The sequence below is a fragment of the Colius striatus genome, chromosome 1, assembly GCF_028858725.1.
Source record: "Colius striatus isolate bColStr4 chromosome 1, bColStr4.1.hap1, whole genome shotgun sequence".
Lineage (NCBI taxonomy): Eukaryota > Metazoa > Chordata > Aves > Coliiformes > Coliidae > Colius > Colius striatus.
In genome coordinates this window covers 21,472,419-21,485,565 of record NC_084759.1, presented here as the reverse complement: position 1 = coordinate 21,485,565, position 13,147 = coordinate 21,472,419, and the positions used below count along the sequence as shown (strand labels likewise).

Below are 13,147 nucleotides of genomic sequence, written 5' to 3'. Positions count from 1 at the left end.
AAAAAATAGAAATTAACTGCATGGGGTTTTCATATTATTACAGTATTTAATTCTTTTGTAAACTATGTAGGTCACAGCCTTATTAATTTTAATGAAGCATTACACTGTGAGGAGACTTTACAGGAAACAAGGCTAACTCCTTTAAGCAGAAAAATGTTATGGGGATTTTGATAGATATTTGTGTACCTCATCACAATAATAATACTAAGCTTTGTTTACAAAACTAAGCCTTTCATTTGAAATAAAAATACACGTAACACCAAACTAATAGAGTTTTGTTATCCTCCTATAAAACACATTCACACAAAAGACATCAAAAATGCTTCTTGATCAATGCTTGAAATAATTTATATACTATAGACTCTTAAAATGCTTTTTATTTTGTACCCACTTTATTAAGACACAAGGAGATGGATGTCTGAATGCAACAACTTTACCAGCCCAAAGGAGGGCTTGTTGTGGAGAGTAACACAAATGAAAGTGACAAATATCTACAGGGTGTAATAAGAGACTGCTAAGATCCTCATTCACTTTTTTTGCCACCAACAGGGACAATTTTAGAGTCCAATCCTGAATCTGGCTTCATTTGGACAACGTGAAGATGTGCTCAGATGTAGCTGTGGGCTCCAGGTACAGGTGAAGAGCAGTGCAGGCACGTTAGCAGGGAGAATAGATAAGCAATGTTTACTGCCAGGCTTGCACAGCACTGATTTGACAGTGATCTATCACAGATGGTTTATAGTTATCTGCAGGGCACCATCAAGCCAGACTTCTTCCCTCCCCACTGCTGGAGACATTCACATCCCGTGGCAAGACATTACAGCACTTGATCTCAGTGTTTCCCTCAGTGCTACCAGCACAGCTCAGAATTAGTGTGAATCACGTGTGAATTTTCATGTAGGAACAAGCGTCCAGTGAAAGGCTTTCAGGGCCCCAAAAGCTAGAAATGACATGCCAATCCTCTTTCAGATAGAATCTCTCTATTTGAGAGGACTAATAACTTCCTGCATTAACAACTACTGCACGGCAGGATTTAGATTGGTTTATGCCGGTGTAAGGCTGCACTTTTACCACGGAAGGATGATCCTGTGCTCTCTTCCTTCCACAATCAGACTCATCATGTCCCCATCAATGCTGATGCAGACACTTCACCAGTATTTTGGATGGGTCAGACCATCTTGTTTAGCCAGCTGGCTGCACACTCATATGCTTTCTGGGCACAGCCAAACATCAGCTTTCCCAGCTACCTAAAGGCCTAATTACACAAGGGCAACTGCATGTGATAAAAGGCATATAACTCAGTCACAGAATGCAAAATTTTCCCTTGCATTGGTGACATGATCAAGCCCAGGTAGCCTTCAGATCTGATACAGAGGCAAGTACCTATGGCAAGCATCAGCAGAAGCAAGGAGCCTGCCCAGGTCAGAGGGCATACCAGGAAGAAGGTATTGGACTGTCTTTTGTGGGTTTTACAGGTTTCCAAATAATACAACAGGCTTACACTACCTAAGCTGAAAGCTGAGATTCCTTTTTCCTGAGAATCTCTGAAAATCGATGTGGAGGGAATAATTTTCCATTTTCCAGCAAAAGCTACAAATATCACAGATTTCCTGCAGTGGAACAGGGGAAATTCCATTGGGGATTGTGGTTACTAATGGTTTTATTTAAAAAGCATTTGAAATGCACTTGCCCTAGGATGGTGAGGTTCACCTGGGACTCTCATATCCCCAGCTCAACTGCAGAGATGCCCTCACCAAGTCTCCAGGCTGTCCATTCTCTGCACCATGATACGACCAAGCATCCACGGCCCACGGCACACCAGGCATCATGAGTGTCTCTGAAGAAGACTTTCATTAAAACCAGAAGGTTTCTGGTGACAAATTGCCCAGCCATCTCTACATTTTCTTCAAAATCATTCTCCCAGACCCAGGAAGATGATTTTGTGGGTTTTTTTCTCACACTTTTGTGCATGTTTCAGTTTATGACTTCAATTCACATTCCCCCTAAACTAACAATATTTTATATCTTGAACTTCTCTTCTGTATCACAAGGTCCCGGGAACAGGACATAATCCTCATTAGGAACGCACTGAAGTCCTTAAAGCCAAGTCATTTTACGTCATCTTTCTCATTAAAATACATGAGACATCAGCCCATTGTATGTATTTTCTGTTCTAAGTATCATCAAGTTTTATGATGGCTATTCCATCTTCATTTCTGTTTCTTAAAGTATAGAAGTACTCCTGCAAACATGATCTGGGAGTTCAAAACAAAAAGTTATTTTAATGAGCAGCTTTCATTTTTATAAAAATCTGCCAAAATAAGCTCAAAAATTGGCAAAAACTCTTTCCAGCTGTCTCACTGCCTGAAGCTAATTATAGAATTAAGTATTGTTGTCTGTATGGCACACGAGTGATTTTCTATGACACTTCAAGCTGTTTCTGTCTAGAAACATAAAAACATTTTGAGGTAGTAACTGACTGACACAAACAGAGGTGCCTGGGGAGCCTTAAGAGAAGGCTCAGCCAGGCCTCTTATGCATCCCTGCTGCACATAAATGGCATCTCTGTGCACGTGTATATGCAAACTTCATGTGACTTCTCTACAATATCTCAATTAGGTTTTAGCTGAAATGAATGAAAAATCTGAGGAGTTACACAAGTGTGTTCTTTTGAAAAAAAAGTAGCAGTTCCAGACTTCAACTCCACTTGTGATTTGTGGATCCTTTGTTTTCTTGTTGGCAGAGTTTGGGGATGTTCTTTGGTTGTTTTGTTTGCCAAGCATTTCCATTAAAACTTTAATCATCAGGTGTCATTTTCTCTCAGAAAGCTCAGGGCTTTTTATGGGATGCTCTGAACACCATTGTTCTCACTTCATATTGTGGAATCTGGGGCAAAGTTACCTGCAAGGTCACTGAATTTGTCAGAGTTAATACAAGCAGAGATAAACCATCTCAGAGTTAACCCAGTCATTGATGTCTTTGCAGATTAAAAACAAATCGCACAAGTAAGAAACTTACTCTGTTGCCACTACCTTTGTGGTTTCTCTGATAGAGACATAATGACTTTTCTCTGAACAAGAACTGAGGGAAGGGGCTTTAACGCAGGGGCTTTAACGATTTACACCTAAACAGCAGTGAGCAGGTTGAGCCTAGCTCCCCTGATTGCCTCCATCCAAATACTGGCAAGCCTGGGACAGTTCAGTGGTCACTGCTGAGCAACAATTAATTTCTGATCAGCCAGTCCACTATCATAAAGTAGGAAATACTCATCTCCCCCTGGTTCAGCTTTAAAAGCCCCAAAAAGCATCTCTGTGCCTTCCCAGCTCCCAGGCTGGTTAGAACGTTCTCATGACCCCAAGAATTTGTCAGCTCACGCTTCAAACTGCAAATGCCTGTGTTTGCTTTGTAGCTGATGTGCAAAGCAGCAGCACACCACAGAAACTTCCAGCACAGGAACTGTCAGTGCCTGAGCCACACTTGCTTCATTTTCCACTGAAAGCCCAGAACAGCAAGAAAGTGTTTGCCTGCTGCTGCACACAGATTGTTATTGATACCATTCTTATGACTGACAATTTGATACAACAATCACACAGACAACCCTTCTCATATGTTGAATTCAGTTCTTTAAAGACGCACTAATTGCTGGGAGCAGAGAGATGGCATATGGCTGAGTCTCAAGTTTGGTGACAATGTCCTTTGCAAACTCTGGTGAAGAATGTGTGTGTCTCCCTATGAAGCACACAGTTTTCCTTTATGAAATAAAGTCAGATTGCTCTTGCAAAGAAAGGAGACTCAACTGATTAGACTGCAGATCAGCAGAGCATAAAGAATATTTTCCTTTCCACTTGTCACATCTTTCCTTCAACTTTTAAGTTTGCCAGCTCAAATACTAGTATTTCAGTCTGCAAACCTATAAAATTAGCACACAATTGGAGCAGCAATAATGCAGCATTTCCAAAACTAACCTCAATCCCTTTTCTATCATCAAATTTCATTTCCTTTTTCACATACTAGGTATTCCTGATAATAAAAATGAAAGCAAAGCTTTCCTATCAGGAGAAAGCTGCAGACATATTGTGGCATTCATAATGAAAGATATTACATACATGTAATGACACAAATAAATGCATATGTCAGGGTGTGTCTGAGTAATTAGAAACACTGCTGTCCTGATTTTTATATAAATTTTATCTTTAACACGAATTGACTTGCTTAGAAATGAGAGGAACTACTAGACCCTCAGGACTGGCAAATTTAATACACAGAAAGGTGATAAAGAAACATTTCCTTATCTCACTCTTTGAGGAAAAAAATATCATAAATACTACTGAAAAATGTAGAATTAAGTGAAGTTAATAAGCAGAATTAAATGAAGTTTTAATGATGAATCTGTAATACTTTCAGACATTAATGCCATCAAAAGAAATGGCTAATTAATGCAAATCCTAACATGTTTGCTCCAAGATGCCTTTATAACCATGAAAAACATATTAATACTGTACATGTTATAGACACAGTATCCTTCAATACTTGTTTTGAATTACAAGATTTCCACAGAAAGGGCAGAGACAATTTACATAAAACAAAAAAATGTGTGAAGCTTTCATAGATACTATTGCACCTTTAAATACATTGTGATTCAATGTCTTCCTATCTTTTCCATGGTACAGAACTGTTTTTCTAAGAGTCAGGCTCCTTGCCTGACCCAAGTGAGGCATAGCACTGCTCAATAAGGAGCTTGCAGCCAATGCCAACACGTGTGAGAGATCACACTTGTGAGATCATTCATTATTACTTTACTTTCTACTCGGTGTGTCTTAAAACTAACGAAACTCTTCAAGTACTTGTAGTACATGTGGTCCATCACAGCTGTTCAGAGATTTAATGAGCAACTTTACAGTCAGGTTTATGAATATTAGTATTAAACACAGGCCAAACCACTCAGCTTATCAGTGCTGCTTAAACAGACTACTACATTATGAATAGCATAGCAAAGGGGAATAAAATCCTCATTATGAGGCACTGCTGCTGTCCTCAATACTGTGCCATGGCAATTTCAGTTTAAAAGCCTCCGTGGTACCTCACACTTTGTCATAGGATGGCAACTGGCTGGATCCTTCTGCTTCCATTACCCCAGGGCAGGACTGAAATCACTAGGATTAGAAACTGGATTAAAAGCTCAGGATGGAGCTGCAAGAGATGCTGATTATCAGTCTTCAAGGCAGCACTGGTATCCCTGAGAGAGAAGCACCTCCTAGTCCCCGTCTGCTTTTGCTGCAGTCAGCCAAGCCCTCACACCCCACAACACTTCTGAGCAAGGTTCTTATCAGCTCCACTTCCAGTATCCTGACCATATGTTCATGCATTTCTTTTGCTTATATTTCTAAATATGCCTCTACCAAAGCTGTATTTAATCCTGTTTCTCACATATTGCATAAAAAACAATAATGCAGATTAAAGTTTAACATCACAATTAACTGCCAAATTAAGGGAAAGCATTTCAAAATGGTCTGGGGTACCTTAAAACACTGGCTAGATGGTGCCTAGCACTACTTAGAGCCCCACATCAACTCTGGCATGCCACGAGTTGTTGTCCCATCCAGCCCCTTCATGGCAGCCAGAGACTCATCTCTGGTCTGCGTGTGTGCACTAGCATGGACACAGCCACATCAGTTAGTTCTCTGCTGCCCTTCCACTCCTGTGACAGCCTTATCCTGTCTGCTGTTACTTCAGTCTCTTTCATGAGCAATTTAGTCTTCTTAAAAGGTATTATTAAAGGTGAAAGGACTGGTATACTAACCTATTAAATTAAATGTTGCTGAGAGAAAGATTAAGTCACTTGAGGTATACAAGCTAAAAAGCTTTGGCAAGGAAAAGGTGATTATAAGCCATTTTTTGAATAAATAATTGGGAAATAAAATACCAAAAATAAAATCATGTAAACACTATTTCAGAGATGCATGAAAGATGAATAAGAGGAGGCACTGAATCAACAGACAGCAATGAGAAGTGTTTTGCAACAGAGTAAGATGTTGCAGAAAAATTAAAAATGTTCTTCATCTCAGAAGGAAAATGGAAGATGATTGTCAGAAGTGAAATCCATGTGTCCTGGAACAGACAGTGAAAAACTAGAGACATCAGCAACGTCTCCAGAACAAGTCTTGGGTGATCTGAAATCAATAAAAACAGTCAGAGCCCAAAGAGCAGATGAGATACACTTCAGGAACCTGAAAGAGATGGCAGACAAACTCCTGCACTACTATGAGTTTCTCTCTAACAGCATCTTTGAAACAGAGAGGTATGAATTGACTTGAGAGGAACAAACAAAATAACGGTTGTAGGAAGGAAATTATGGAGAGCGATGAATTATATTTGACCTCCAAAGCAGACAAAGTCCAAGAAATAATCAGTGATAAGATAAAAATACCCCAACATTTGAGAAATAGGAGAACTTTAAGAAATACACCTTTAGTGGAATAGAAATCACACTAACAGCTACTGCAATTTCCTCATGCATATGTCTCATCCTCTGACATTTTTAAAGGCAGTATTACAGACAATTAATAGGACTGATAGGCTGATAGTGTTTAGATTTTACAATGACACACAATACAGGAAGAGAGTAAATTAATACATACAAATCAAGTTCCTATAGGCATTAAAAATGGCTAAAGGAAAGTCATGTCTACAGTCGTTGACAATGCAGGGTAATAGGGATGACGGACAGATGAATAAAAATCAGGCCAGTGCTCATTTCCGAGGGTCAGAAAAGACAGTGGATTTGTTAAGACATTCTGTTTGTATATTCCTGTCACATCCACCTCCCAAACTGCTTCCTGTTACACAATGACTTATCCTACTCATATCCTGAACTTATAGCCTCTTGTCATTTCATTTAGATAGAAAATATGATCCAATTGCTCTCTACAGCTGTATTCCCGTGTTCAATGGGCTGAATTAGTATTTACCATGCAGTGTGCAATCTTGGGATTGTCTCAGAAGTCATACACAGCTGAGCTTGGTCAGCTTCTGCTAACAGTGTCAATGTGGATAAACTTCAGATGCAGGGTCAGGTAGTAAAGGACAGTGGTAAGAGGCACTGTGTTACAGAGAACCTTGATCTTCTGATAAACCTCAAACCCTGGCAACCTGTATTACTGACTGATACTGTTCTCTCAGGATAAGTACAGATACTCTGGCCCATTTCCATTCTAATTTTCTCTACATTTCTTCTGCAGCTTAGCATCAAGAAACAGACACTCGGGAGACAGAATAATGGTTTTCAAATACCTGTGAAGAGGAGAAGATTCCATGTTAACCCCATAGAGAAGTAGATGTAAATTGCAATAAAATGGATTAGGCAAAACACTAGGGAGAACTTTTAAGATGAAAACAGGTAATGCATCAGAGCAATCTTCTTTCAGAGGCTTCGGTATCTCATATGAAATGTTTTGATAAATAGTTTTTAATGAATAAGTTAAACATTTATCCAAAGGAATCCAATTCTTGGGGCAAGAGGAGGGGCCATGACATCAAGTCATCACCTAACTTTATTCCTAATGACTATTTTTAAAAATCTCTGCAGACTTGTAGGCTGTTAAACAGCTGCAATGTTTCACTCTGGCAGTGACTGATTTTCAGTCATCTGAACTTGCTGCTGTATACTGTTAAAACTTCCAAACTTTTCCAGACTACCAAGCAGTGTCTTGTGCAAGTAATTATCATCTCTGTCTTGTCATACACTTCGCCTTCTGACACTTCTCTTGCTCTTCCCTCCCCTGTAATTCTATCCAGGGTCATGTTGTGTTGGACAGTAGGTGGGAAGAAAAAGGCATTAGAAACGTTGTTTCCAAAGAGGTGTATACAAGGGCTTCAGAGAATCAAGATCTCTGCTGTCACATCTGAACATTGCCCAGGCTTTCAGAGCACAACATGGTGGGGAATATCATACTCTGACTGAAAAATGAGGTCTTTGAGTTGGAAGAAAATGTTCCATTATCTTCGGTGGGAGAAAAGCAAAGACTTTTCAGGCATTTACAAGAAGGAGGGAGGTAAAAGAGCACAATGAGAATTATTACTGAAATTGATTCTCCTTCTTTGACAATGACCTGTCAAACAACCTTTGTGCAAGTCCCAGACTCTCTGCTCATCTTTGCTGCAAGATAAAGAGACAAACCTCAAAGAGTGCAGTTGGAGTTTTGTAGTATCAGGTCAAGATGTTGTTCATTTTGTGAAATTTCTGTCTGAAAAAATTAATAATCTTATTGGTGACTATAGTTAAAGGAAAGAAAGTACACACTTTACCTGAACCATCAGGATGACAGAGGCCGGGAGCACTTGTTATTTCTCCTTCCTGATGAAGACAGCTACCTGAGGATCTTTGACTTGCAATGAGAATCCTGCTCTTTGCAGATGGCAACCTGGACACTGCACCCAGTCCTAACTGTGGCTTCAGTATCATGGCAGATCGATAAAAACTTGGAGGGACCTCGTAGTGAGTATATGGTGGAGGGCAAAATTCATCTTTCGCAGGTCTTTCTCCAACCTACAGAAAAATCGTTAACACGGGTATTATGCAATAAATCAATAAACCCAGAAAATACAGAGCTCTAAATTGCTTACAAAAGCTAATTTTTCCTTCTTGTCAATCTGGGCTTTGGATCACTGCAGACTGATCATCACTTTCAAAAAGTGCACATTATAGTCTCAAGACACAATTAAACCCAAATAAAGAATTCACCTCTTTCCCAAAACAGACAAATGGAAGACATCAACTAGTAGAAATTAGTGAAAATTAAGTTTCTGTTAACAAACAGTGTGTAAATGAAAAATTTATTAGAAGTTATTTAAAATAGTCTTACTGAGATACAGTTCTGGAGAAAGTCAGTTTTAACTTCCTTAGTTAAAAATAAAGGTGAAGGTATTTTAACTTAATTTTATAAGAGAAATGGTTTTGTCACATCTTTTTGTGTCAGAAAAAAACCCCAACCTCTACATGTTGTTACTGAAAAATGTCCATCGTGATCTATGCCCCTGAAGTTCCTGAAAAGAGACTTGGTTGTGGAGGTGGACACATTTCTGTATATTACATTTTCAGGGGGCTGTTGAATCAGGGATATAAAATCCCCTTTGAATTGGAGAAAAAAGAAAAGCAAATTTGCAGAAGTGAAACATTTACTGTTTATCACAAATAGATGCTGCTTTGCTAAAGTTGGTGACAAATCTCTTGGTATTTTGATTACCAGAGTAAGTGCTGTGAGGACAAAATAGTAAGTCCCAATCACAGAAAGGTCAGGGTTGGAAGGGACCTCTGGAGATCATCCAGTCAAACCTATGCTAAAGCATGTTCCCTCCTGTCAGGTCACACAGGAACACGTCCTGACAGGTTTGGAAACCTCCAGAGAAAGAGACTCCACACTCTTCCTGGGCAGCCTGTGCCAAGGCTCCCTCAGAGCAAAGAAGCTTTTTGTCATGTTTTTGTCACCAGGCACTACATAAAGAAGATTGACCACAGTAGTCTTCCCAAGCTGGAAGTGTTTCCAGCAACTTGTCTCTTCCCAGGGAATTTGCAGTTGGAGAACAACCTGGTTCTTCAATTCAGCCCTTGCATCTTTCTACATTCAAACAGGACTCTCACTCCCACCTTGCTGTGGTTCTTTGTGACGAACAGAGCAGTATCTGTACTTTTCATCTCTCATTTGCAAAGAACCATTTGGTCTTCTGGGAAGAGTTTAACTTCTGTACTGTTTTCTTATAAAATGCAAACCCATCATAATGTAGGAAAGACCCATGAATATTTTTTTTCAATGTATCCCATTTAAGCAAGAGAAAAAAAAAAACAGCTTAGGAAATAAGAAATTTGAACTAAATTTGTTTAAGAATTAATCAAAAAGTGCCATAGGCTACTTAGGAAGAAATGTAACTGCCAATTAATTAACGGTGCTCTAAGTTATGATGCATATAATATGTCAAATCAATTTCTATTTAGCAATTATAAGCATTTAGAATATGCACTTCAACACTGGCTATAAAAGCTTTGATCCTAGCTTCTTCAAGAGCTTTAATTCTAATTTAGAAAATCTTTAAAATGCTAAGAGACAAGACTGGGAGGGCAGATGCAACAAGCACTGAGCAATGTTTTTGGTCTATATCTTTGCCTTTGTTTGCAGTCCTTTTTCTCACCATTAGATTTTCCTGTTTCCTTTTTTATTATACTCCTGTGACCTACTTCTCCAAGTTAAGATGCTGTTTTTCACTGTATAGATTGTCTACACTTAGGGGATGCTTAGCTTCTTATTTTCAACTTCTGGATATCTGATTGTTTTCCTGGATAACATTTAGTGAACTTTTCTCTCCCTGATTAATTTATTTCAATCACATTCCACTACACACTTCATATTATTTCATCTTTCACTTGCAGTAAACATACCAATGCCAAGTACTTCAGTATAAAGAACAGAAAAAAATCTTTAAATATCTTTAAATACAGAATCCATGTATTTTTATAAACTGAGTCTGCTTAGACAAACCTTCAGTCACCTAATTTTTCTTCTTATTGACAGTATGCTAGAAGTAACGCTGAAGTGCAACAAATGTGCATACAAAAACAAACAATCAATTACAAGCATAAAACATCTTCTCAAGCTGAGAAAAAATTAGAAGGATTTATAATAGAATCATTTAGGTTGGAAAATACCCTTAAGATTATGAATTCCAACTATAATTTACCTAAATTACTCAAGAAATAGTGCTTTTTTTTAACAGATAAGTTTTGGAGACATAAAAACACATTATTTTTTTCTTTTCTATTTAATGGTGAATGCATGAACTGTAAAATTTAATTGTTCTCAATAGAATTGTATGCAGTTAATGTCTATAAGGTCATTTTAAAGCTCTTCAGAAAGATCTGTTGCAGTCTGTCAACTTAAAAAGAAGCTCATCTCAGAGTTTTACTGTGTGTGGCTGTCTGCTCATTCCTCGCTCACCCTGTTTAATCAATTTGTTAGAAAAAGCTGGAAAATCTGGAGCAAATACTTGGAGCATGCAGGAATTTGCACAGGCTGAGTAATCCTGAGCACAGCTGGCAGCATGGCCAGCAGGTAAGGATGCCCAACATTGTCCTTCATGTTACTTTGTTTATAACATCATCAAACATTAACGCCTCAAGCAAGAATTTTCTTGTCAAGTGTTTGCTTCAGGCAACTATTTGGGAAAAGAGTTTGGCAACAACAGTTCAGGCAGTTCAAATAATGAGATTATGGGGGAAAAATTATAGTTTGACTATGTGTAAAACTACCCCTACCTCTTTTTCCCCTGCAGGCCTTTCATTTCAACAGGCTCCAGTCCATGCTCTCCAGAGAAGAAAGATGCCCGGGCTGGGAAATGGACTCAAGGAAGTTGCTGAATGAACAATCACAGTCTTGTGAAGGAAGGCAGGAGAGCTAGCAATCAGCAGGCCCTTAGATCCTTAGAGACCTTCACCAGAACCAGAGTTCTTGGCAGTAGAGAGTGAATTCATAAATAGTGAATGAAGTGAGCGAACAATCACTCTCTGGCAAGGCATGGACATATCCATCCAAGTAAACTCTCACTCTGCAGACCAGGCTGGTCTGATCCATGTTGGTCTTTGCGAACAGGCTCTGGGTGTACACATGCTGGCAGAGATGGACACTGAGCTGGGGAGTGTGCTCCCTATCCTGCAGTATCAAAAACTGAGCCTTGGGAGGCTGTGCCCTCCCATTGTTCAGTTCACTAGCATGATACGGTCTTTGGGTCCCATCGATTGCCCTGTTACTTCCCATGGAGGTAACTGGGGACACAAAGTGGCCACAAATTCCCATTGATGCTGACTAGAAGAGACTGAGGCTCTCAACTCCCCTTCACTAAACTAGCTGTAGTTTAGGCTCTAAAGGAGGTAAAGGCCTGAGCCGTAGCTGGGACAAAACTCCTGTAAGCAAAACCCTCAAAGGAGTAAAACACGGTGAACACCACTCATGTAATTAACATATGAATAGCAGGTGTTGTTTCTAAGACTCCTTGATGAAGGAACAGAGAAAGTTGTGGGTACAGGGAGTCTCACACATACCTCTCCCATTATATGAAATTTGACATCTCAACAGCCTAAGTGAGCCTTCTCTGAGCTGTCCCTGCTAGGCAGCATTTCTACATAGTGGTGATCTTCCTTTGAGTAGGGACACCTCTTAAGGTTGCTCCTCAAAGCAACAAGATATTTTACCAATGACAGATCATGGAATGAGATCAATTTGAGTTCTCCCTAGACAGCAAGTGGACAGCTGGCCAGGCAACTCTCTCCTTGAGCAGAGATGCCTTTCAGTGTTCATCTCAGCTTAAATAAGTACACTTTAAGCAGAATGAATGACTTAGAGTTAGAACATTGTATGATTTACAGCTGTTTGCTTAGGTTTACTTACTTAGCATGAGTACTTGTATTTGCCGAAGACTTAGGCCACAAGCTGTAAACTTTCACCTACTGAATGTGCACCTACTTCAGCAAAACATGGCCTCCAGAGCCAGCACAAACCAGAAGATAAGGAGATCACAACTGGCATCAGCAGCTGCAACTAGACAACATAACGGTCTGTCTGCAGACACTGAAAGAATCCAATAAGATGTCAGAAGATCTCAGCCTAGAATCAGTGTTGGACCAAAAGACACGTGGAAAGTGTGTGAAGAGTGTGTGAGGGGCAGATGAATAGTCTATAAGGATAAAATTGCCCAAGGATTTCTTCGTTCAAGTTCCTTTCTGGAGGCACCCAGCTCAAGCTGACCGTGTTGCTGTACCACTCTAATAGATTATTTGCTTGCAACTCTGCTTTGAGAAATCTAGGGTTCAAACTTTGGAGCAAACTAACACTGGACACCTGGACAGGAACTCCTTCTTGAACATCAATATCTGAGATCCCTTGCCTAAGACTAAGAGAATCTTCCTTACCCAATGCAGACAGACCCCTTGTTCAAGTCCTCTCTGAGAAGGAATTTAGAAGGCAAGAGGGTCCATTCTGAACCCCATGAGTCAACAAGAGGTATTCCTTACAATTTTTGCATCTCTCCCATTAGACAGGAACCATTGACCTAGTCTGAGACTAAGATTAGACCTAGCTGCTCTCAAGATCATCAGGAGTTTAGA

General features: G+C 39.6%; 1 protein-coding gene across 1 annotated transcript in view; it reads right to left on the bottom strand.

Moving 5' to 3' along the window:
- Positions 1–13,147, bottom strand: part of MTUS2 (microtubule associated scaffold protein 2) — a 176,522-nt gene that overhangs the window by 157,317 nt on the left and 6,058 nt on the right. The window contains exon 2 of the mRNA XM_062020432.1: positions 8,305–8,545. Coding sequence (XP_061876416.1) covers positions 8,305–8,545 — 241 coding nt within the window. The remainder of the gene's footprint in view (positions 1–8,304; positions 8,546–13,147) is intronic.